At 39.7% G+C, this 25,600-nt stretch overlaps 1 protein-coding gene across 1 annotated transcript in view; it reads right to left on the bottom strand.

Annotated features, from left to right (window-relative positions):
- The window catches only part of SLIT2 (slit guidance ligand 2), a 267,460-nt gene extending 247,734 nt beyond the window's left edge, over nucleotides 1-19,726 (bottom strand). The window contains exons 1-4 of the mRNA XM_025895239.2: nucleotides 19,605-19,726; nucleotides 18,926-19,414; nucleotides 17,767-17,838; nucleotides 16,545-16,616 (exon numbers count right to left, since the gene is read on the bottom strand). Coding sequence (XP_025751024.1) covers nucleotides 16,545-16,616; nucleotides 17,767-17,838; nucleotides 18,926-19,414; nucleotides 19,605-19,726 — 755 coding nt within the window. The remainder of the gene's footprint in view (nucleotides 1-16,544; nucleotides 16,617-17,766; nucleotides 17,839-18,925; nucleotides 19,415-19,604) is intronic.
- Between the last annotated feature and the right edge of the window lie 5,874 nt (nucleotides 19,727-25,600).

The following is a 25,600-nucleotide window of genomic DNA, read 5'->3' as shown; positions in this document are numbered from 1 at the left end:
TAAATATAATATGATTAGTTGTAACTAAGACAGTGTACAAATGAAAAACTGCAACTGAAATCTGGAAGGTACCCATTTGTCTGTTAAGTTTCTCGCTGAGCATGCTGACCAGGGTCACAGCTGCTTAAACTGAGGTGACAAGATCAAAGCCCACTGTATTATAGCCATAGACAACAGAACAACCACTGGCCAAGACAAATATATTTTATTTTCATGATCTCTTTTTTCAACATACAATGCAGATTATTATCTCTGCTGTGTGTAAGTGACAGCCCTGGAGTTTACAGTCATACCAGTCAAGAAGTCAAGCTCAAAATAGGTTTTTTGGTTGTTTTAATGCCACCTGCCATTCAAGCAAAGCAACCTACTGGAAAAAGCTGTTTTGTTCCATAAACCTTATCACAAGGCAGTTTGCAATGCACAATGCTTGTCAATACAATAATTCAGGGCATTCCTAGACACCAGTCTGCATGGGATTATCTGAGATATAGATATATATATATATATACAGATAGATAGATATATAGATATATATATATAGAGATATATATATAGATAAATATTATCCAATGGTTACACTACATACATCAATAGACTCCTACCAAGACATTCCACAAGGTGAAAAAATATGTTGGGCAGCAGTTTTGCAAAATTAAGTTTTAGAATTTCATACAGGTTAAGATTTTCCTGTTTGTTAGTCTTAGGGCTGAATTTAAATAATTAAGTCTATTTAGCCTCTCAGGGCTTGTTTTGCATAAACATTGTTCCACATAAAGGTCTTTCCAGTTTAAAGATTTTTTTCATGACTTCCCATATAGATACACACAGACATTCAAAAAACCAATTTTACATAGCTCCATGGTTTAGTGAACTTAGCTATTGCTCCCTTAAAGCTCAGTGTGACTACTGATGAGAGTAAAGTAATCTTAGAAATATTTTTTTGTACACACAGATCTGTTCACAGATTTCAAACCATTAGCAAACAGTCAGCTTTTTGAGTTCTAGATATCCATAATTATCCAGTCTTAATGTCAGGTTCCTTCTTGTTAGTCAAGCGTCAGAAATTCTGATTTCTTTAAGCAGAAGAAATCTAAATCATGCATATAGAGATTAAAAGAGAATTTAGAGTGAAAAAACTGAAAAGGAAGGACTACACTACTGGGATAAGAGAGACGAGTGATAATGCAGCTAAGTAAGTAGGAAAAAAAAATCCGAACTGTGATCTTGTAAATCACATTTCCAAATCAGTCAAAAGAAAATTTTCCATATAAATGAAAGATAGAGCTATAAATAAGTTAATGGCTAGTGGAAGACTTCTGATTTGAACACTACTTAAGAAGAAAACCTTACCTACATAAAAGCAAAAAAGTGATATATTTTGGTGTTTGTGGATGAGGTCATTTAAAAATAGAAATTTTCTGACCTTTAGTAAACTTGTATATGAATGTATATACTAAGACCACAAAACTGAAAAAGAAAGTTCTGTCAAAGTAACAGTTACATTTGTGATCCAAAGATATTGTGAAAATGAAATTAAGAAATACTAAACCTGAACAAATTAAATAAAAAGAAAAATAAAATTCATTCACTGCTTCTTTTAGCAAAATAGAGACTTAAACCTCTAAGTACACGATTACAGATCCACAATAACATGGAAAAACATGCAGGGTAAAAATTTGGTAAGTTAGTCTTCAAATAGCTGTTCAGGACAAAAACATCTGTTGGTATTTCTTAGGAACTCTATCAGGTTTGGGTGCTAGACAAAAATGGTGAGTTGTAACTGAAAGGGCAATAAATTTACTCAGTATCTGTTATTTTGTGGAAGTTCTGTGTAATACAAAAAAGGCACTATAGTACAATGATCGAGTTCATCAGGCAAGCTGCCTTTCACTAAATGCTACAAGAGTCTTACAGGAGCACACAGCATCACTCCAAAAGATTCTTTACAGGCAAAACACTTGCTCTAATATAAAAAGAGTTAATACCTTAGATCAGGAGTTTCTGGTATTACCTGCAGTTCACATGGCCCACACAACTGAGTATACCATTAAAATACTGATGCATGTGCTGCTGTGCAGACTTTCAAATCTAAGTTCTGGACAATAAATCAAGTTCCATTAAACTAGCAATAAACAGCACTATCCTCACATCTCAACAGTTTCTACCAAGTGAGCTTGGCACTTTAAATTAGTGTTTCAACACACATTTTTATTTTGCCTTTTACAAAATTAAAATGCTTGTTCTTTGAACACTAAGTGAATTAAGGGAATACACAAGTTAAATTACTGATCTTTTGTGAATCCTGTATTTTGTAGCTTTTACTTGGAATAATTTCATCCCACTCACTGAAGTTTCTTTTAGAACTAAGCTTTCTCTACCAAAAATTTGACCATTCTTTATTTATTGCCTGTGATTAAGAACATAAAACATTACTAATTTTCATGAAGGCAATAACAGGAAATATGTCCTTTTCCATACTTCAGAAAGAGGTTTCAGCTATTCTTTACATCTAATAAGTTACAGCAGATGCTTTTAAAGGGGTCAATTTGATGTTTTAAAGTTTCCTATAAGGAGATTTTATGAACTTCACTGAAATAAATTTTTCAGGACTACAGTAGATAGTTCTGTCTAAAAAAATTGTTATGAAACTACATGTATGTGAATGGGAAAAAGGATGCAGAACAAATCTGAAACACACAGCCTAATACCACAGGACTCAACAGCTTCCCATTCAACAGTCACTATGAAGAGTTTCCGATCTTTGGACAGAGTCACACGAGGAGTCCAGAAAATACATTACTGTTTTAAAATGGTTCACTAATATACATGGTTCCCCAACAGTTCAACTTTTTCAGGTGACCCCATGCTTAATTTTATCTGAAATAACAACAGTTATCCAGAACACACAAATGCAGTGGAACAAGAGTGACTGAGAAAGACATGATCCTCTTTCTCCATGGAGCTGGAACTCGAGGTAAGCACAGATGGACCACAGGATCCAAGAGTGCAGACTGTAAAGAACTACAGCCACTGCAGACTAAAAACAATCAGAAACACTCCATCACATTTTATTTCAATGTGTGTTGGCAGACACCTCACCACAGCTACCTAGCAGGCAGAGTTTCCCCTGAGGCAATGCGAGAAATTTCAGTTTCACGAATTGAACTGGTATCCCAGAACTGGCAGGAAGTTCAAGGTGAAGCATTGAAGAAACAGCAAAGATATATTCCACACTGCTACTATTCAGTTTTCCAAATGAGCTATAAATATTTGTGTTTTTCAGGCAGAGGCAAAGAGCTCAGAAGAGACAAAGTGTTAGTGGTGTGAGCAACAGAAAGTGTACTGGAGAATTTCTTCTAATATTGCAATAACTTGGACTGTGAAGTCCATTTGTAGTGTCTAAAATTAAATGGATGAGGGTCCAATGTCATATAATTCTTTCAATTAAAAAAAAAAACCCTGAGGCATAGCTGCAACTAAAGTATATATCACTTTTTCCTTCTGTTGCTGAACGTCTCTTTAGGAAGAAAGAGATTGGGCAAACTGACACCCTGACACAGGTAAATTTTTGAGTTCTTCACGACTAATTCAAGCAAAGTCCACATACTATCTAGAGTACACAAAGTATTTCACATACCTCAGCTTAAAGCTCCCAGAGCTCAGTCTTCTAAACACAATAAAGACTGGAAAAGCATCTTCAAAGTGAAATGATGGAAGGAGTATACAGAAGGGTCAATTTAAAGACAAAGAATGAAAATCTTTGACAAGTGAGGGGGAGAAAATACTCTTTAAAGGAAGCTCAATACCAACAGGCAGATAAGAAATAAGTACAGACAAACAGTAAGTTACACTGTGAAGGAAGCAACAGTAAGGTAAGCAAAGAAAAGGGGCTTGATTTGAACTACTGGTTCAAGAGAACAGACTATCTTAGCTGAAATTGGTACATATCTGAATTTTACTTGTCTTCTGCATGCAGCCAGAGGATACCTAGAGGATGACAGAGAGAGAGGTACACTGCAGGGAGAGCACATTATGGTCCCAGTAACAACGTATCTAACCCACTGAGGTCTGGCCATGCCACAAATCTGTTCTGATATCTCTCTCAAGTTTTCATACCACAATAACTATGATCCAGTTGCAATCACGCATGAGGGCAGAAGGGAGAAAAAAAAAAATCTTAATTATACTTTGTACAATGTAATCATCTGCAATTGCTATAGTTCACATGCAGGTCTCTGTTTCACAGACTTGTTACAGCCTTCACTGTAACTTGTTTCTGATCCTATGGTATCAGCTACATACAGCCACAGAAGCTGTATGAGACTATAGAGCCTCTGTGGGCAATTGAGCTGTTCCAGTGCTTGACTGTCCTCATGGTGAAGAAGTTGTGCCCTTACTTCTCATTTGTAGCCCATACTTCCCAGTTGTGTCCCTACTTCCCAAGTATGCAGCCATACTTCCCATTTCAATTTATGCTTGTTGACTCACCACAGCAATGAGTCTGGCTTGAGCTTTCTCATAAGCACCTCACAGGTACTGGAAGGCTGCTATTTTGTCCCACATAAGTAATTTTCCAGTGGGTTTTAGTTCAAGTAGAGGTACTTCTACCCATAGGCCCTCTAAAACAACAGAAGCACTCAAAGATAACTTGAAAACTGATTGAAGTTAAGAGCTGTCCCAAGTAAGTTATAAATCAGCTGTACTCTTTAATTAGAAACAGCCTATCCCATTAGGTGCATAGAGAATGACAGCCTTCCAAAACTCTAAATACGAGGCACAGATGCATTTTCTTCTACCACCATTGCTTCAGGAAGGATAGAAGGCTTCCAACTCACACAAACTTATTGGTAGCATAAGTCATTCTTTTTCATTCCTCTTTCAAAGTTAACCAAGAGAAGTAAATACACTATCTGCACATAGTAGCACACAGCACTGTACAGTTTAGAAATTGTACTCTAGAAAGGAGCACATCCACATCTGTTTGTCAGCAGAAGTCATTACTGTTACACTCATTTGAAAATACCACATAACATTTCACTGAAGTTCATTTGCAAAATACACATAGAGTTTAAAAGCACAAAAGCCTTTTTTCATTAGTTATATTTTTAAAAATTTCAATGCTTGTCAGTAATCAAACCTCTGTGTGTTCATGCAGCAGTACTTTCTACTCACAAGGACTGAGCCCACTAGGCTCCCTAAGTAGTTCCAAGATGTTACAGGGATATGCATCCTCTGGAAAGGTCTAACATCAGTTATGAGCTCAGGAAATACAGAATCAACTTACAAAATTATCCAAGAACCTTAAAACAGAAAGCTAGTGCACAGCACCCAAATCATCTCCATGGGTTTATTTAACCATGAAGTCCTAAAAGTCTGACTCTGATAGGGTTAGAATAATAGAGTTCAGAATACGTGACTCCTATTGCCTCACCAGAGAATTTTATAGAGAGTTTGACTTTGAATTATGTCTGAAAGGAAGGCAAGTCTTACTACTTTACTACAAAAAACATGTTGCTGTATCTGCTAGAGGCAGAAAACATTTGTGTATCCATGTCCAAAGCCACAATATGCTGAACTTCAACACATCTGGCAACTGCTGTCCATGAATGTGACTTGAATGAACATGTCATCAAGTGAGAGGAAGGCCCAAAAACTAAGAGCTAAGCAAAAGACTGTGCCAGTTTTTCCATTAAGAATTCTCTGCAAAGATCTTGTGTCTCTAGTCAAACTATTCATAATCTCATTAAGCCTAACAATATCAAGTTTACCAACCTCATGAATAAAAACTGGAATCTGAGAAGTTCAGGACTGATATTACAGCATTTGGATGGCCAAGAAAGTTTTCCCCAGGTCAAAAACCACTTAAGCACAGCTCCATTTTCCAGGTTAAACAGTGACTAGCTACGAAAGATATCTAACTTAGTCTCCATTTAATTTCAAGTATCTATTAGATATTTGTTTCAGTTTAAAAAAACAAAATTCTGAACAGAATCAGGATACTACTGTAAACTCAGTTTCTTATTTGTAGTACTACAGTACTACACTGTACTAGTGTACACTACTTGAACCCTAACCCTATTTTCTGTTCTTCATTTTCTTCTCCCATGAGTTTGATGTCAGGTCCGAAATTACCACAATCAATTCTCCCTACATTATGCAGAACAGTGTTTTGCACTGTCAGAGGTCTATACTCACTTTACCTCTAAAAAGAGGGGGGTTTATTAAGAAGGAAAGAAAGAAACTAAGGCTTTTGTTTTCTGGAAGCTTCTGTATTCCTTACTGTTTCAACAGAAAGGATATTTCTATAAATAGTTGGTCACTACTCTCCTTAATTCTACCTACGGCACTAAAAAGCCTGAAAAACAAAGTAAAAGCTAGGAAACTACAGGCTAGAAGCTCCAGTTCAATGCTTGGGAATGTGACAGAGCAAAAGAGAAGCTATTTCTGCTCTAGGCACACTAAGAACAAGATGATGACTGGGGGTAGTCAGCATGGATTTACAACAGGGAAAATTATGCCTGACTAACCTGATAGCCTCCTACAATGCATAAAGAACTTGGCAGATGACGGGAAGGCAGTAGGTGTTGTTCATCTTGACTTCAGTAAAGCTTCTGACATTGTCATTCATAATGGTTGTCCTCATAGACAAACTGATAAAGTACAGGCTACAAAAGCCGATGGTGAGGTGGATCGAAAATTAGCTGAAGTGCCAAGTTCAAAGGGCTGTGATCAGGAGCTCAAAGTCCATCTGGAGAACAGTCACTAGTGATGTACCCCAGGGGTCAGTACTGGAACCAGTATTGTTCAGAACTTCATCAACAATCTGGAAGATGGGACACTGTGCACCCTCAGCATGTTTGCAGGTGATGCAGAACTGGAAAGAATGACTGATACACAAGGTGTGTGCACTGCCTGTCAGAGAGACTCAGGCTGGAGAACTGTTCTAAAAGGAAACTTGTGAAGATCAACAAAAGAGCAATGCAAAGCTCTGCACTTGGAGAAGACCAACACCATACACCAGCACACACTGGAGAACCACCAGTTGGAAATCAGCTTTACAGAGAAAGATCTGGGGTCCAGGTGAATAAGATTGAAGTGGAGTCAGCAAGAGTGTTGCCAGCAGGTCAAGGCAGGTAGTCTTTCCCTACAATCAGCACTAGGGAGGCACCTGGAGAGATGTGCCCAGTGGTGGCCTCCCCATTACAAGAGAGACATGGACATACTGGAGCAAGTCCAGGGGAGGACCACTAAGATTAGTAAGGAGGCAGACTGAAGCACACTGGGAGAAGTTGAGAGAGTTGGGACTCTTTAGCCTGAGGAGGAGAAGGCTCAGAGATATCTCAATGTGTATAAATACTTTATGTGTATAAATAAGTGATGCACTTCCTTCCCAAGCAAGGAAGACTGAGCCAGACTCTTCTCAGAGGTGCATAGGGAAAGAACAAGAGGCAATGGACACAAATCAAAGTACAGGAAAATTGCTCTTAGACCTAAGAAAATTGTTTGACTGCAAGGGTAGTCAAACACTGGATTAGGTTGCCCAGAAATACTGTAGATTATCCGTCACTGGGAGATGTTCAAAATTCAACTGAAAACAGCCCTCAGCCACCTGCTCTGATTGACCTTGGATTAATCTGTGGCGTGGGACTGGACAATCTTCAGAGACTTCTTCAAACCTCCACAATCTCATGAGGTTAATTTATTGGATTTTATTCTATAAAGTATACCACAAATAAGGAAACAGAAGTTATAAAACCTCCATGGAGTAATATAGGTTCAAGTATCAGATGAAACAAAGATGATCTTTGACAACACCTGGGATCACTTCCAAGCCAAAAAAAAAAAAAAAGGAAAAAAAAAGGCAAAGAAAGTGGGAAGGGGAAGCCACTCTATTATATGGAATTTAACTAGAGTTTGAACAGATTCTTTAGAAACATGAGAAAGGCCTGGGGATAGTCCTGATAGGCTTGTAACTGTCTTTCTGGCACTGAGCTACCACAGTAAGTTTTCACTCAAGTATTTTTCTATCGCACCTGTACAGACGTCCTGCCAAAACAAAGCCAGAAAGGCTGGTATTCCTTAAAAAAATTAAGGGAGACTTTGCCACATTGTTTTTGATTATCGGTCTAGACTATTATTAAAGACAAGCCAGCACAATGCACTACATATTATGAAGGAGAATAAAACATTTCTTCTGATGAAGTTTCAACCAGACTCCTCATAGTAAATGAGGTAATATAACACTATGAGTCACTGAAGCTGCAGCCAGATTCCTCATACATTTTTGGAGCTTAACTGTAAAATTCCAGATAGAAGTGTGGTTTCTGCTATTAAAATAAGGAGCATCTTTGATGTTCTTTCACATATTCTATATTAAAATGATGATAACTCAATTTTCACCTGTGGCCATTTAATATTAAATCAGTTTTAAAAAAACTGAACTGTCTCTGCAACAAATAAATATGATTTTTATAGACTAAAAACTAAAATTTATAGCATTGAGTTTAATATCATTGCTCTGTAGAATCAATTTAAAATAGCTTCCAAACACGAAACACCATTTGAAACAAAAACACCGGCACAGTTCTGCAGATTCAGATTTGGTTTCACCATTTTGCAACAGTGCAAATTACCCATTTCAGAGGAAACAAGAAACAAGAGCATCCAGCAAACAATGTCACAAAGGATGAGCACAAAACAGATGTGGGAAAAATAAACAGCCTTCCTGCCCTGGAATTCGTAAAAAGGTCTGCAAAGAGCAAACAGGACTTCTCACTGCAATTTGACTTCTAGACCTATAAAAGGAGTCCCATGAGAAAAGACAGTCAGATGAATAAAAAATACTAAAAATAATAGCAGGCATTGAAAAGGCTTTTAGAAGAAAATTGCTCTTGGACTTATAGTTTTATCAAACATTTTGTAGTATTCTGTCATCAAAATGTAGCTATCTTCTGATTTTTTTTAAATACTGTCTTCAAAGACGGCCTTTGTGTATTTCTGATTCAACAGACATTTTTAGAGAAGATATTTGAAGCTACTTTGACAAAAGTCTGCTAATATAGAATAATTACCGTAGTATTTTTTATTTTTTTTAACTGTAAATAGAGGTGCCCCAGTACAATTCACGTAAGATAGTCCCACATTCCCTTGGTAAGTGATTAGCACTGCAGGTTTCAGCCTCCTGCTTGTTCCAAGATGAGGAATGTGCTATGCTTTGCCCTTAACTATGTAGGATTAGCTAAGAGAAGGATTTTTCACATCCATGATTAACAAGGAATAACTGTTCACCCCTTCAGGGCTGTTCAAAAACAGGTATTCGTTACCTGAACTCATTATTCTTCTACTACCTATCACACACAAGAGTGAAGGCATTAACTCTTCAAATGCTCATGTATTCAGACTGATGCCAGACAGATAATTAAGTATCAATGCTATGGGGGGAGGAAGTCATAACATCGAGCAGTCTTAAAAAACAAGCATATGCATAACCCCCTGAGTTGTAGGCAGTCTGAATTAGACTTTCCTGTCTGCAGCAGTCAAAACTGTTCAGAATGTACCCCAACTTAAAAAAATTAGTTCTCAGATTCAGTAAGGAACTTCCACACCAAAATAAAGACCAATATTCAGTGAGAAAAGAAACTGGAGAATAATTTCAAGCTAAAGAGCTAAGAACTTCTGTACTATAACACAAGATCTTACGACCAAAAAACTGATTTCATTGACACTATATACAATCAAGCACAAAATGAAATATGAAATACTGTTCACTTATGGGCTGTGGTTTTAACTATGATAGTGATATAAATTATTCCTGGAATAGTAGTGGTGACTCCACTGCTAATACAGCATTTTTCATCAGGGGTCCTAAGATTCCACAATAGCCTCTACACTTCACACCTAAGTGTCTGCAAACCAGAAAAAAAAAAAAATCAAATTTTGCTTCAGCTAAAACTGCAAAACTGCACCATAAAAACAGATGACATTTGGCATTTTTTCCAGAAGTCTCTGCCCCTGAATTTTGATCATATAGCTTCATAGAAGTAAAATCCACTGTTTCTTATGCTTCTCTTCTGTAACTGAAATGACTATATACTATAAGAGATTCAAAACCCAGAAAGACAAAGTTCAGCCCAAACTAATTATTCTGGGATTAATTTATTGATACAGTTCACATTTAAAGAATCATGAAAATCCTGCTATTCTCCTTTTAGAAGTTAGTATTTTCCTAGTTGGAATTTACATTTTGTCAATGAAGTTAATCAAGTCATTGGAATAAAACTGCAGTCTCATGCCACATATCAATACATAATAAAAAGTTAGCATACAGGTTTATTTTAATCTCTGAACAGTATGTTTTATGCCATCAGTGATACAATAAGTCTGTACCCTAAGAAAGAAGATACACATAATATAGTGCAGCTCTTTTCTAGACTAGGCAGAAAGAGCAGTACTAGTTCATAGTCTATTTTGAAGCAGCTGTTAATTCCCTCAATAAATGCTCAGGCCTAATGGACACTATTGCCCAAGATAAACTGTATTTGTTTTTATCCCAGATGGACTGTTTTATTTCTTAGTCCATCCTGCTATGCATGACTTTGCAAGATGAGATGCTCCATAAAACACCGTACATTCAGAGATCATGGTAACTCCTAAGTCACTTTTGATTCTACCATTTCAAAACCTACTAATGCAGCGTAATAGTTTACTACATTTATCTGAAAGAGCTCAAATGGATAACTCTAACCCTGTAATATGTGAAATACAGCTAAACCCCACTTTATTTTATTGAATCCTATTTAATATTTTTAACAAGATCAACTCCTATTTATTGAGGTTATAATTAAGCCCTTGCTGCAGAAACTGCAAGCACAGCAGTTTCACATAAAAATTTATATCCAGAAATCGAAGTAGTTTGTTTTCTAACTAGAAAGAACTTTTCCTTGAAACTATTTAGTTGAAATATACTTTTCTTTCTGTGCTGTGACATATCTGTAAATTTCAAATTGTTCGTATGTACCATGAACAAAACCATAGTGTTTTCAGTACTACTCAAACACTCATAAGTACACATCTAAGTAAATGCTCCCATCATGTTAACTTTTATTAACTTGTTTGAATGTATTTGTGGATATGGAGCCCAAATAAATAGCAAGTACAGACAATTCCTCAGTTTGACAATTTAGAATTGTGTTGTAAAAATTTAGAAAAAAGAATGAACGGTTACAAAACATTTAGTTCTTGAAATATTTGTTGCCACATCATTCAGTAATGCATTGTAAGAAACACGAAAATACAACATCAATAATTTCCATTTAAAAGCTATTTCATGTACCAACTTGATGTTCAACCTTACGGCATTCTTTTCTTGACCTCCTGATTTCAACTTATTCACACCATGTAGCTCAGGGGAGCTGGTTTTTGGGGAGGTACGGGCAGGAGGGGAGATTTTGCTTAGATACTAACTCAGAGATTGCAGTTGTTTCTGTGAGAGTAATGTTTCATCTACACACTACAGCAGAAATACGTTTAATGGGGGTTGGTGGCCTTTTTTTTGTTTGTTTGTTTGGGGATTGGTTTTGTTTCTTTTTAGTTTGGCTTTAAGTCTACACAGGTAACACTTTAGAACTATTAAGATCATAAATTGATATTTTAGAAATAAATTTTATTAGTCAAGTATCAAAAGTGTAGGGTCTTGGCCTGGAAATTTTTTAGGCCACACAAGCAACCTTTCTCACAGGAGTAATCAGTAGGACTACTCATGCAAACCAAGTTATTCACATGGTAAATGTCTGCAGAATCAGACTCCAAATTAGCATTTTAGGGGCATACTGCTGCCTCAATGGATTATTCACAGATACAGAAAAAAAAAATGTGGGTAGTTTTCAAACAATTGCTGTAAACTCTTCCTATCCTGACATGTTTTTTCCATGTTTAGCATAGTTTTAGAACGATAACAGCTGGAATCCCAACTACTAGACCTGAAAAAATATTAGGAAAGATTATGATAAAAACATTCCTGTCAGCCAAAAAAAATTTTTTTTTTTAAATGAAAAGGTAACTGTTCTTCTTTTTAAACAAGAGTATAGTCAGCCCTCAAAATCTGACTACACTGTATTTCTGGAGTACAAAGAACTGTACAGAAATTTTAGATTTAAGTAGCTTATAATAGAAGTGGTTCAGTCTACAGCAGCTGTCTTCAACCAAGTTTTATACTTCCCTCCAGATGGCAATGACTTGTAAAAACACTGGGATATTTTGAGCAGTATCGGCAACACCACAGAAGGAGGTGGCCTTGGGGATAACAACGGCCTACATTTATTAAAAATAATTTTTAAAGCTGTGTCTAATAGTTTTCAGAAAGGGGAGATGTACAGTTTATCTTGCTATCTTAAGAGACTATTTCAAACTATTATAAACATCACACCCAAGACGACAGTTTTATGAAGAAAGAAGAAACAAGTGTTTAATTCCACATTCTCATAAGGAATCGTTTCAAAAGGTTTTGTCTCCCATAATAAGCAGTGGTCTCTGGAAATCCATAAATGCTGTCAAAATCCTCCATACCTAGATCCTTTTTGTTTCCCTGACATGAAGCAGATATATATATACACATACCCAACACTGATACATCACTGTGGCCTATGTCAGAGGCTCACGCAACATAACAGGTCATATCCCAATCCCTTCCCTGTGGGATGTACTGAACATCCACATGCTCTTTAGAGGCCCTGCTCAGGTACATGGGCTCATACAAGTAACTAGTTAACATAGAAACTCTTGCAGATGTTAAATACAGGACAGTCAAGATCATAATTAATCCAAGAGTTTTTGGTATGCTTTGGGATGTATTCAAAGGTATAAGTTGTCCCAACTGAACTTCAACACCTACAGCCCATTTTTCTATCAAAGAGGGTTGGTTATTTCAGCAGACAGAGCAGCTACACAACACAACAGACCATGTGATTCTTCCATTGAAGATACAGGCAATGAGAAAGCCACATTGGTGGCAGACTCACTGGTTCAGGCAGTATTGCACCAAACTGGCTTGCACTGGAGCCTTAAGATTTCAGCCCTTAAAGTGCTTCAGGACTGCTGGAGACTGGGACTAAGTAAACAGTGCAGTGTATACCCATTTATTTGACTGAAGACTTCTCACAGAAGTATCCAACTAAAAGGTTTACAGGAAAATCACCTTAGCCAGGGTTTCTCCAGCTACTAAGTTCCCACAGACCTATAACTTACTAAGTTGCTAGTTTCCACCTCATTTTCCCTCCCAGTTCTTACGTAGCAGGCATACCTATACAATCATTAATTGCAAACTGAACATTTTTACTTTAACACAGGGCTGCTGTAGTAAGAATCAGTTGTTAGAGCAGTATTTATTGTAGCTTTCAGTTCCATTGCACTTCTACAATTACTCTGGTGTGACACAAATTCCCATTGTGAAGCATATTAGGTCTAAATAGCTTTGTGTACATACTACCACATCTACCTTGTATACTAGAGATTTGTTACTGTTTTGGTAAACTACAGGAGAAACCATCTGAGAGAGGTATATATACAGATTTAATCAAATCATATCCCTAGCAGTTCCTCTCTTCTGAAGAGAAGGTTGAGAGTTTCTTCTCTCTGAGATTAATTTTGCAAAGTGCTTCAAGTCTTCCCTTTCATTAGAGAGAGTTGAGGATATTCAGTGTTTTGGATTCCAAGTTCTAAAAAGGAGTATACACAAGTAACTCACTGACAAACCAAACAGTTCCCTGGAAATCAGAGTAATTGGTCTAAAAAAAAATTTGTAACTGAAATTCCAGTTAAAAGGGAAAAAAACACCAAAAAACAAAAAAACCACCACTTCAGTTAGAGAGATGGGTATTTTTTTCCCCAAAGGGTCACTACAGTGAAAGTCTGTTTTCACATTAAAGTACTGAAGTACGGGAAATATATTTTAAAATTCAGCTTGTACACTAGCACAGGATATTTCAACATAAGAAATATTAAATGTAAACAATCTGATAAACCAAATTGAGTTCATTTAAATTGTAGTAAGGTTCTCTTATACCTTCCGCTAGCATGCTAAAAGGTCTGTGTCAGGTTTTCTTTGACAGCACTTTGGCACTTTACATTTAGAGTGAAAATGTGACACCCTACACTTACACATTGAAAAAAAAATAAAAAGCTTTAAAGTGCTTGCTATTTAATGTATAAAAGAAAATACTTGAAGGAAGTGCTCACAGGTTTCCTGAGAAATCATTTTGGATTTCAGAATCCCAAGGAGATGAATTGGCTGTCAGATAACAATGCGCCTTCATCAGATGGACTTGGCAGTTGTAAACAAGAAGAATTTTCTCAGCTTTTCCTCACAAATATGAAATATTTGCTCTTAGCCAACAGCTGGGGCGGTTTAAAGACATCCTGCATATATATTCAAATTACAAGTCACCCACACACCTAACACTGACTGAATTCCAGCAAATTAAAGCAACTGACAAGTGTTGGAGCAGATACAAAATAATTCTGAAGACAAAACACAATCTGACTTCATAGGTCTAAATAACTAAATTTTCAAATGTCAGTTTGCCTGCTGAATAGTGAAGAAAAATAACTCACAAAAGTAGCCGTAATTTCTCTTCAGAACTAGTGTCTTATGTAAATGGAAAATATCTACCGCTGCCCAGTTATCACGGAAAAACCAAAGAAAAAAACCCAGACAATGTAACGGCAAAATACAAGCACATCAGACAAATCAGTTTTACTGTTGAAGTTCATTTTTCTCTAGTATTACAATTCTATACTTCAAAAATATTACCAGTAAGTGCCTTGAAATTATGACAAGTTTAAAAGTTTTTCGAAATTTGTTAATAAGTCAGACAGCAAGATCTTACTTCGATATAATCAAGAAATAAGGCTGACTATAAACTGTTGTAAGACTTTGCAAGCATTTGGTATCTCAGTGTTAAACCAGATTCACAGTGAAAGCATGAGTCTTCTAATGTTTATTAACGTTTCATGTACGTGTACTTACTTTTGCAATATGAACTAAACTGTTGTTTATTTTTTTTATCTAGACCTTATAAACCAAATTTAGGTATGTGTATATATTATTCCAATATATACCTCAGCAGGAGAAGCTGTACTAAATCCCTATGCTTTGTACAAAGTTTAAAACACATTGTAAAAAGCATTGCATTAAGTGTTTTAATACGACTTAGAAATGCATAGTCAGGTTTTTTTTGAAGAGCAATCGATCTCATTAAAATTTATTAAAAAAAAAGTTGTACTTTATAATAACATTTCCATTTTTAGGTCAAAAAGTTACTTTGGTTTATTTGAAAAAATGAGGTAATTATCTCAAATACATAATATTTCAACTATTATAGAAGTATCATAATTACACTGGTGGTTACTAAGTCTCTTGAATAACTTTGTGAAAATGACCAACCAAACCATAATGGTTTGTGGGGGTTTTTGTTTTAAACACACAGCAGCTGTGGATACAAAGCAACTTTAATAAGACAAACCATGTTCAGGCCAGTGCTGCTTTTCAATGGATTAAAGTAGAAATACTTTTATGAAGTTAAAGCAGCAGCATATGAAAAACTAAACAAGAGCTCAGAGGCATTCTTAAAAAAAAGGTGATATAATGAAAATGCAGCAACTAAGATGCCTAAGAATGAAGGCACCACTCTGAAGTTCTACATGAACATACATTAATACAGTGACATTCCTAGACTTTCCTGACTCCAAACTGAAACTACGTCCAACAATCAGCATCTTGCCTTTAACAAGTCAAGTGTACCAAGTTGTACAATACATTTTAAAAAACATTTGCATTTGAAGCGCAACAAAATAAGAAGGCACATACTGAAAATTAAGCAGCTATTATAAAAAGCTAAGCTAGTTTGGGAACTACTCATTTTCTAGGTCTCACTGCAACCAAGCAGGTGTTTGTACTTCAGCTTCACCACACAAGATCCCCTCATCTCTGCTCCATCTTCTCTCCCCGCAGTACTCAACCTTTTTTTTTTAAATCCAAATTCAAATAATTTTTGAAAGCTAAATTTATCTAAACCTTTGTAAAAGCTTTAATCATATAAAAACTGGAGTGGAATTCAATTACTGCTTTCATACTACATAACAAGACAATATTTTATAACCAGTAGTTACGTCCAACAAGACATTGTATGAAACATCTAACATCTCCAAGACTAGCACCTAACACAGTATGTCCAAACAGGCTTTTATGGTGTATTTATGTTTTAAAAAGTCCTTGTGCATCCAAGATTCAGGTGACAATATCTGATCATATTCAAACTATTTCTTACAGGACAATTGCAGTTTACACTTCAAATCTGGACTGATCATGAATGCTCCCCTCCCAACCGAGTCCCATACATACTGCTTGAGAATTTCTTATTTCTCTTCTGTCTCAATAAGGCTAGAAGTCCCAAGTTTATAAACAAAAACTTAAAATCTGAAGCCTGAGTACCTTAACAACTAATTTGACCAAAAAAAGAGTTAACACTTTTAGAATTAAAAATACTTACAGCCTCTCCAGCTCTTTTAAATCCTGGAATGCTCCTCTCTCAATAGTACTAATCTTGTTTTCCATGAGCTGACTGAAATACAGAAATTTTTATATATAAGTTTTAATATCTCTGAGATAAGTTGTTGTGTTAACAGTGGTCATTTAGAGGCAACCACATATTCATTAAAACAATACAACAGCTATCCTAGAGCAACATCCACTTTAACCTTCCGGACTCCTGTCATCAACAGTTTACATGGGCTCATATACTTAAATGAAGGAAAATAATCTTTGGTAAAAGAAACAGGAATTGATATGACATTCACTCATTTAGTTTACGAGTCCCAAGGTAAAAAACTACACATATGCTTCCACACACATCACTGCTCTTCGGCAAGCTACAAGACTCCAGTCGAACAGTATGAAGGGGATATTAGTCTCACATGAGAATAACAAAACTAAAATATTGAATCGTGGTGTTGGGAGAAACATCAGTGAAAGACTGTACAGAGACTGTAACCATAACAGTAGTTCTGTTTCGTAACAAAGTTCAAAATTACTACAATGTTATATTCTATTTCAGAGAGAAATAGAAAAAGGATTTTATAAGACTGCTTGCTCAAATTAAACCAGCCTTATCAAATAAGTAGCTAGATTTGGTCCTCAGAAAAAAAGAAAAGCCTACAAAATTTTAAAACCTTCAGAGTGCTTGAAACAAAATTGTTTAAAACAAACAAAAACCCACCCAAACAAAACAACCAAATAATTCCTTTCTCAAATCCACTATTAAAGTGTTTGTTTTTTGTCCAGAAACTGCAGAAAAACAACAATCATCGACTGGGATTTCCTTTTATGTTCAGTAAAGGAATAACTTTTTTCTTAATAAATTCCCCTATAGTTCAGGTTGAGAGCACCCATTTTCAGTGTAAACTGTAAATTTCATAACCTTGAACTGAATTAACTCCAACCACTTTTAGCAGTTCTTACTTGTAATACACATCAAATTAAATCCTCAAGTTCTCATAACCTCAAGGAGATATTAAAAAAATTTAGGCAAATTATATTTAAAGCAATTGCTAACTTACTCATAAGTATATAACACATGGCAAAGGGGTTTTAAGTTCAGATGCAGTAGCACAATAGTTAAAAACTAATAATCCATCCACCTAATGAACTGAAAAGTAACTACAAACTCTAGCATCAGTCCTAAAAGATATCAATGATAGAAAGAGAAAACTTACAGAACTCGAAGATGCCTGAGACCAGCAAAGTCGGTCTTCGTGATTCTTGTGATGTTATTTCCATTAAGATCCCTAAGAAGAATAATTTATAAGCAGCAAAATTAAAACATTCAAAAGCTACTCTTAAATTGTTTTGTTTGTTTTCACAGGCACAGCATTTTCAGAAGTTAGGAGACGCAAATGAACACAACAAACCATTCCTACTAAAACCACGTGAGTTCCTGATTTCCAAGCAACTGAACCAAGGTTTTGAATCTTGAAAGCAGTAGTTTGAAACTTTGTAACAAGAGACTCTTAAAAAGTCAATTCTGCCTCCAATTATAAAGCTCATATTTAACTTTAACAACAATCTTTAACAATAGAAGAGTCAAAACTCTCGGAACATGGTTATAACTGCATTTAGAAAACCACTAAACCTACTACATATATATATGCAACAGTATTTATTTGGCTGTTACAAAATTGAGTGACTGAAACAAAGACAATTTTAATTTTTGAGCCACTTTCAGATTTCCTAGTATGGCTACAAATGTGGAATAGAGCTTAATTTCCTATTACAAACATTAGGTTTCAAACAAGCTTAACACTGTTGGAGTAAATGACAGAAAATATGATTTTACCAAAACTTATCTCTTCACTTGCTGCACAGGAAGCTATACTGACTGCCCAATGAGAAGCATGTTCAGAAGTAATGGAAACCTGCCTTTAGGCCCTAGCATTTCTGGTCATACTTCTAAACTACTTTTTCCTCTGGAGTGTATGCCTGTTTTTCATAACCTTTTGGGTTCAAGATACAAAATTCTCCCAATTCCAATCACTACAAATAAAACCAGACTTGGCAATTCCTGAGGTAAACCATTAGGAAGTGGTATTACATGGAAGCTACTCTAACAATTACAGCTCGTTCCCAACGCAGTCAGGAAAACAAAAATGTATTTTTTTAGTGTTTTATACCACATATGGCCAAAACACCACTGCAAAGAAACCACACAAGTCTCAGGAGAAATGTGTCCCTGATATTCTTCCTGAGTGAAATCCACCACTCCAGACGTGTGTTCATATGCCAACACTTAAATGACTTATTAGAGAACAAGAAATAATGCGCTCACCTCTTCCACTCCCTAAGACCTCTGAAGGGCAGCCTGATATAATAAATAACCGACCACATGTAGAAAACACCCCTAGCCGCGGAGTGCGCGACAGGAGGGGAGGGATCACCGCTGTGGCACGACTTAGTGCCCTGCGAGTGCGAAGGCGGCTACCGCACCCGGCGCGCCCTCGCCCGCCGGCAGATGCCGAGCCCGAGTCCGCGTCACGCCGGGGCAGCGCCGGCAGCGTCGTCCCCGCCCGCCCCTCCCTGTGCGGGAGGGAGCGCTTTGCGCGCCCGGCCTGACCGCCGGCGCCCACGGAGCCGGGCCCGGCTCTGCCTCGGGAAGGCGATGCCGTAACAGCCAACTGTTGCCGGGAATGGGCGCCGGCGGTGGGTGGATGGGAGGGCCGCTTCACCACCGCCTTGGGGCGCCTCGGGCCGCCGCGGCTGCCGCCCCGCCGCCCCCCATCCCGGAGAGAGGGGGAAACCGCGCTCCCCACGGCGGCTTCCCAGGATGGAAGGCAGCGGCTGGCGAGCGCGCTACACCTCTCTCGCCTTCTCGCGGCATCGCGTGAAGCGGCACGGCCAGCGGCAGGAGAGGGAAACAGAACCCCCCCACCCAAAAGAGCGTCGGGACCCCAACCCCGGCAGGCGCCGGGGTTCCACCTCAGTCGCCACAGCCGGCAGGAAGCCCGGAGGGGAGCCGGAGGCTGAGAGCGGTTTGCCCCGCCCGGCCGGGGTTACTTACAGCTCTCGGTGTTGCGCGCGGTTCCTCGGGACGCCAGCGTAGCGCCAGCCCGTGACAATCCCGGGTGCTCCGAGCAGGAGCACTTGCGCCGGGCACGGCTGCGGCGCCACTGCGCCCGCCATCGCCAGCAGCGCCCCAGGAAAAGGGTGAGCTTCCCTCCAGCCGCAACCATCATTCACCGCCCCGCCCACCGGCCTCGGCCCCGGGGAGGCGCGGGGCGCGCCGCCCTCCTCCTCGCCGCGGGGAGCGCGCCGGCAACTTTCAGGGTGCGGAGACAGCGAAGTCCGTTCTATCCAAAGCCAAGTCAAGAAAACAACCCCGACGAAGTGAGGCGGGTGGCACCGCTCCGCGGCTGAATGCAACTTCGCTGGGCGCGGGGCCGGGCCCGGGCCGTCCCTTGCTAAGCCCGTCGGTGGCGGGGAGAGGCGGCACTTGGGGTCTCGTCTTCACACACTCCCTGCGATGGCGAAGCAAACCCACAAGGCTTAGGGTGCGGCGGAGTTGGGCGAGCTACTTATCTTCTTCCTCGCCCCTTCCAAAGCCGTGACGCCCCGCTGAGCCCCCGGCGGAGAGGCCGCGGAGCTTCAGTCCGCCCAGCGGCGGCGGCCCTGCGCGGCGGCCCGCGCAGGCGCTTGCAGCGCTCCCACGCGCGTTCCCCGCGCGGGCCGCTCACAGCGCCCACGGGGGCGGCGGCGGGGCTGTACACCGCGCACACACCGCCCTGCCAGAGGCGCCTTAGCAAATCATACCCCTCTCGCAAGCATTCATCAAACTGTCTCAAGGAAGGAGGAGGGAAAGGGGGGAAAAAAAAAAAAATCAGTCAAACACACAAGATGCTGTTGGGCTTGGCTCTCCACCCCCCGCGCCCCCTCCTGCTGTACGCTCCCAGGCCAAGTTTAGCAGGAAAGGGCTGGTCCTAGAACACGATAATAATAAGCAGCCGAGAAGTGATTCGTTGCCCTGCTGGAAGGGAGTTCATCCACGACCTTCTCCTCGGTGACAGATCACAGTTATAGATCCTCCTGTGATCCTGGGAGCACGGCGAGACAAAAATAACAAGCGATGTGCAGCGAGAGCGGGAGGGGCGGGGAGAGGGGGTGTTATTCTGCTCCCCGTGGTCTCCCGGATACCGTGGTTTTGCTGCGGCAAAGGCACCTGATGGGAAAGGTGGGAACTGCTCAGTCCTTCCACGTGAGGCCAGTTCAGCAGCTCCTGGGCTTGCTGCAGTAAAGGGAGCAACTTTCCTCCTCTCCCGAAGCCCACCGAGGTTACAGCGCCTCGGGAAGGGTTGGCTCCCCTTCCCCTGCTCCCGCCGGTGCACCTGAGCTGTCGGTGCTGGTGCCGAACAGCCTGGCCCGACCCTCGGCTCCCCGCTGGTGGCGCTTCTCCGACGCGGAGGGAAGCGGCGGAGGGGGGCAGCGGGGAGCGGGAGAACGGAGGCGACACGCCGGCTCCCTCCCTCGCACCCCGAATCTCTCCGCTTGAACAATGGGATAGCACCGCCGCTCGCAGGCCGGCCGGCTCTCCTTTCCCGCCGCAAGGTTGCTGCCGCCGCCCGCCGGAAAGTGCTCCCCGAGCGCGGCCGCCGGCCGTAAACGAGGCCGCCGAGCGCTCCCACGCCGGCCGCAGCGGCGCCCCCGCCCGCCTCTCCCGGTACGGCCCCTCGCCCCACTCCCACGGAGCGAGAGTGCCCCACGCGCCGCCCTATATAGGGCCGGCCTGGCCGCGCCCCCCCGGCCCCGCCCGCAGCGCCCCGCCGCCGCGCTCACTGGCTGCGCCGCCGCCCGCCGCCCGGCCCCGGCCGGCCCCGGCCCGGCCACGGCGGGGCGGGGGGGCGCGCGCGGCGCGGCGGTTGAATGAAAGTTGGGGAGCGTGGCGGCGGCGGTGGAGAGCAGGTCTTCCCATCCCGCCCGGGGAGCGCCGCGGAGCTCCCCTCCCCTCTGCCCTCTCCGCGCCCTTCTCCGCTCCTCTCTCCGCTCCTCTCTCCGCTCCCCGCCTCAGGGAGCTCGGAGTTGCTGCGCGGAGTTTCTCACGCAGCCCCCGCCCGCGCGTGTCGAGCGCTCCGCGAGGAGAAGGGAGGGGAGGGAGCAGGGCTGGGGTCCGTCGTGATGCTCCAGTGTGTTTTACCTGGAGAGGGAGCGGGCTGAAACGCCCCCGGCTGCACTTAGGAAATACCTCGGGCGTCTCACCGAGGGTCTTGACTGAGAGAGAGGATGAGGATTTTTGTGGCATGTTCTTCGATTGCAGTTTTACTGCGAAACCCACCAGAATCTCTCATACGTTATTTTCGAAAATAAAATAAAATGGGCAAGTGTTATTCTATACAGTAAAATATGTCGACCAGCAGCATTAACACTGATGTGCTTGTTTAAAAAACACCTTCCATTTTTAAAAAAATTCTAAATACATACAGTGTTCCTAATACATTTTCCCAATGTGTTGTTTATTGTCAGTACGTCTTCAGCATTTTTTAGGAAATTACTAGGTTACATCTTAACAACATTTGAATTGTTTTTGTTCTTCCTTGCTTGTGAATTCAGTTCCATGCGATTCATAACAGCTCTTGAGACCCCAGTAATAGGTGAAAGTGATTTGTCTTTCATTAGACGGCAAACCCCAGCAGGGATGACTAAGCCTTCAGCAAGGTGTAGCTTGGAAATGCTCAAGGGAGTCTATCGTTTCTTCCATATGGCTGGGTCCAGCTGAGTCTCTTAGTCCCTGGGGTCTCTGCTGCACAATCCCCGCAAGAGGCTTACTGTCTCTTTTTGCCCGTTACCAAGAGGACAAATTCTGTTCTGAGAAATGCTATTCTAGAGCTGAGTTAATCTGCTGAAGTGGAAGCCAACAAAGTTACTCCTGACTTCTCTTACTGTAGAATGTGAGCCCAAAGGAAAATTGCTAAAAATGCACCTACAAAAGCTTTTTAGTTTTTGATCCATTTGTTTAGAAAACATTCAGTAAATAGGGTTGTTTCACTGTTTTCAAATGCTGATAATGGCATCTTGGGTCTTACAGAGACGCAAAGATACTCCAGTTTTTACACTGATGCAGAAAGGAGAATTCAGTGAATGTAGGGGGAATTCATCAGCTTCCCTGTATAAATGATTTTCACTCTTTTCTCCCATTTGCTTAAGTCTTTACAAAGGATTTCAAAAGGATTTTTCAAGTTTCTAGCAAGCAACATAAAAGAAAAAAAAACCCTTAATCTAACATATTGCTTTTGTGCGTCTGCTAAAATCCTTTATCATATAACTCCAGGCAGACAAAAACCAGAAAAAAACCAAATATTAACAAATGTTAACCGTTCAGTATTTTTCATTATTTGTTTCAGCAAGGTACCAGCAATGTGCTTAGTTCTGCAGAAGACACAAAAATAAGAAACAATAAATCTTTTTAATATAGTAATTCTCAGAAAATCCAAATCAATTCTTAGAGCACTAAACATTGCTAAACTTCTTCATGTAGAGCTGATTCAAAATCTAAACTAGTCTTAATTTAATATACTTTATTTCCAAAGAGAAGTATGCTAAATATAAGCAAGATCAATTTTTATTCCTATTTGGGGGGTTCATTGATTTTTAACATGCCCACTTTTGAAGCATACCTTTCATTCATTCAGATTGATTTTCTCAAGTGTCTTGCCTGCCAGCATATTGAAACTGTTTGTGATCAAAACTCTCCAATGGGAGAGCTCCCAATGTCTGAATTTGTCTGACTATGAGGCCTCTCAGACACACTCTAGTATCATTGCTGGAATATGAACCTTGTCCCACAGAGCACCCCATGGCTGCAGAATCAACTATAAGCCACTTCCAAAGTTATGAGGGAAAATATTCCCATAGAGGAAGAAGCTAGACAAAAATTTTAATACCAAGATATATTAAAAGAAAAACAATTGGAAACATTCATCAGTGGAAGAGCAAAAATTTAGTTACAACCATTTTGGAAAAAACTGACATCAGCTAAAAGCAGTTTTCTCTGGATTTCTTTGTACAACATTCCACCCTTTGAAGGGTAATATAAAGAGATACTCAAAAAAGCTAAGGAGATCAGAACTATTAGCATAAGGAGATCAAAGTCAATAATTATAGGTAACATCTTCAAAACAGGATCCAGAACATCAAAAAAGCTGCTACTCCCAAATGAGATTGGTAACAGTGACTATGGCTGAGCACAAAACTCTTTGCTGACACACATCTGATGTAGACACATCTGAGTGAGCTCAGTGAGCACCATCAGCTCTATGAGCATCACTATTGCTTTACAAGGACAATAGACCTAAAAGATACCGAACTAAATGACTCATCAATTTGTAAATAACTGAAGGTCAATAAGGTGATAGAAAAATGGCCAACAGAGGCATTATGAAGAAAAAAGAGTATAAACTAATATGTTTTCCTTCTTTGACACGGTAACTAGCTTCTGGGTAAGGGGAAAATATGATAGATGGTGATATTAGCAGGCCATTTAGCACCATGCGCATTAACATTCTCCTAAGCAATCTACTTAAATATAATGAAAATCTAATTGTTGGAATGTGGGCACTAAACTGAGTAAAAAAAATCCAAAGCCTATATTCAGAATATGGCTGATGGTCAGTCTGGGAGTCTATAGAAAGTAAACTCTTTTAAAAAGCTGTTCAGACTATTATGCACTGAATGATTCCATTAGTGATTGAAAATTAAGTATAACTATTAACAGATGATACCAGAGTGGGAAGGGATGCAAGGAGATTGCAAAACAGAAGGACAATTCAAAATTATTTTGATAAACTGGAGAAAGCACATTTAATTAGTAAATCTTAAGGAAGACATGAACATAACGTTTTCAGAAAAGAAATTAAAATACATAAATGCAAAATAACTAGCTGGGCACCAGCACTCCCAAGAAGGATATGGACGTAAAAATGTATCATCTTAAATTTATGAGAAAGGTGACTCCATTACAGAAAGGTACACATTATTATGATGAGGTATATGTTGCATAAGGAAGGTAGGCATTCTTAATTGCTTACTAATTACTAAAGCTTCATATAAGCTTCTGTCAACTTTGAGTAGGCTAAAGTGTTCAGTTTTGGACACCTTTCCTAAAGTATGATGTAAATAAACCAGAGAGACTCCAGGGAACAGAACGAAGAATATAAGTTTAAATAAACATGAACTATGAAAAGAAGTTTGAGAAAAGTGCAGTTTCCTAGTTTAAAAACAAACAAACAAACGAACAAGAAAAAACCCTCACCCCAAATAAACAACTGAGGCAAAGAAAAGACATAATAATACTTTCTTTAATTTAAATGCTTCTGTAAGCAGCACAGTGCTCAGTTAATATTCACAGCCAGTAAAGGGCTTAATTTTCAGGAAGGAAGGTTTGTGAATCTGAAAAGCTGAGAGTAAAGAAGGCTCTGTAAACCAAAAGACAATAATGGTATCTTCTTCATTGCCCCAAAACCAAACTTCTACTGAAAATTTTTAAACAGATTAAACAAATACTAGATAAGAATTATCTAGATGTACTGGATATTTCAGTGTCTGATTTGGTACATTATATAATTGTCTTTTCATATTCCTTTCAGCTATGATTTTTCATGGGCATAAAAAAGTAGCAATATTAATAATTGTCAAAGAGGACATTTGGCTGTGTGTATTAATTATTTATTATTTATTATCACATATTTATAATTCAGGATCATCTAGTGTTTCCAGTCAGAATAGTGCTTGGAAGTGAAGTGGTACAATAAAAATAGGTTCACAACCTCCTGGCTTTTCCTTTTTGTGTAGACATGATGTGTGAATGGCAGAGGGGAAGTAATGTAATTTTTTAAAAACTGACAACTAGATCCTTTTCTCTATCAAGCTATTTATTGGCTATTAACTTGTAAGCAAGTGTAGACTGTGTGGAACAAGCAATGCAGAGACAGTGCTAGCACTCAAGAACAGATGAGAAAAATTGTACCATGATCAGTGCAAAAGTCATGAGGAGAACACAAAAAAAAATGT

Source organism: Manacus vitellinus, unplaced genomic scaffold (assembly GCF_001715985.3).
Source record: "Manacus vitellinus isolate BGI_N305 unplaced genomic scaffold, ASM171598v3 scaffold_0_pilon, whole genome shotgun sequence".
Lineage (NCBI taxonomy): Eukaryota > Metazoa > Chordata > Aves > Passeriformes > Pipridae > Manacus > Manacus vitellinus.
This window is presented reverse-complemented; position numbering and strand designations above follow the sequence as displayed.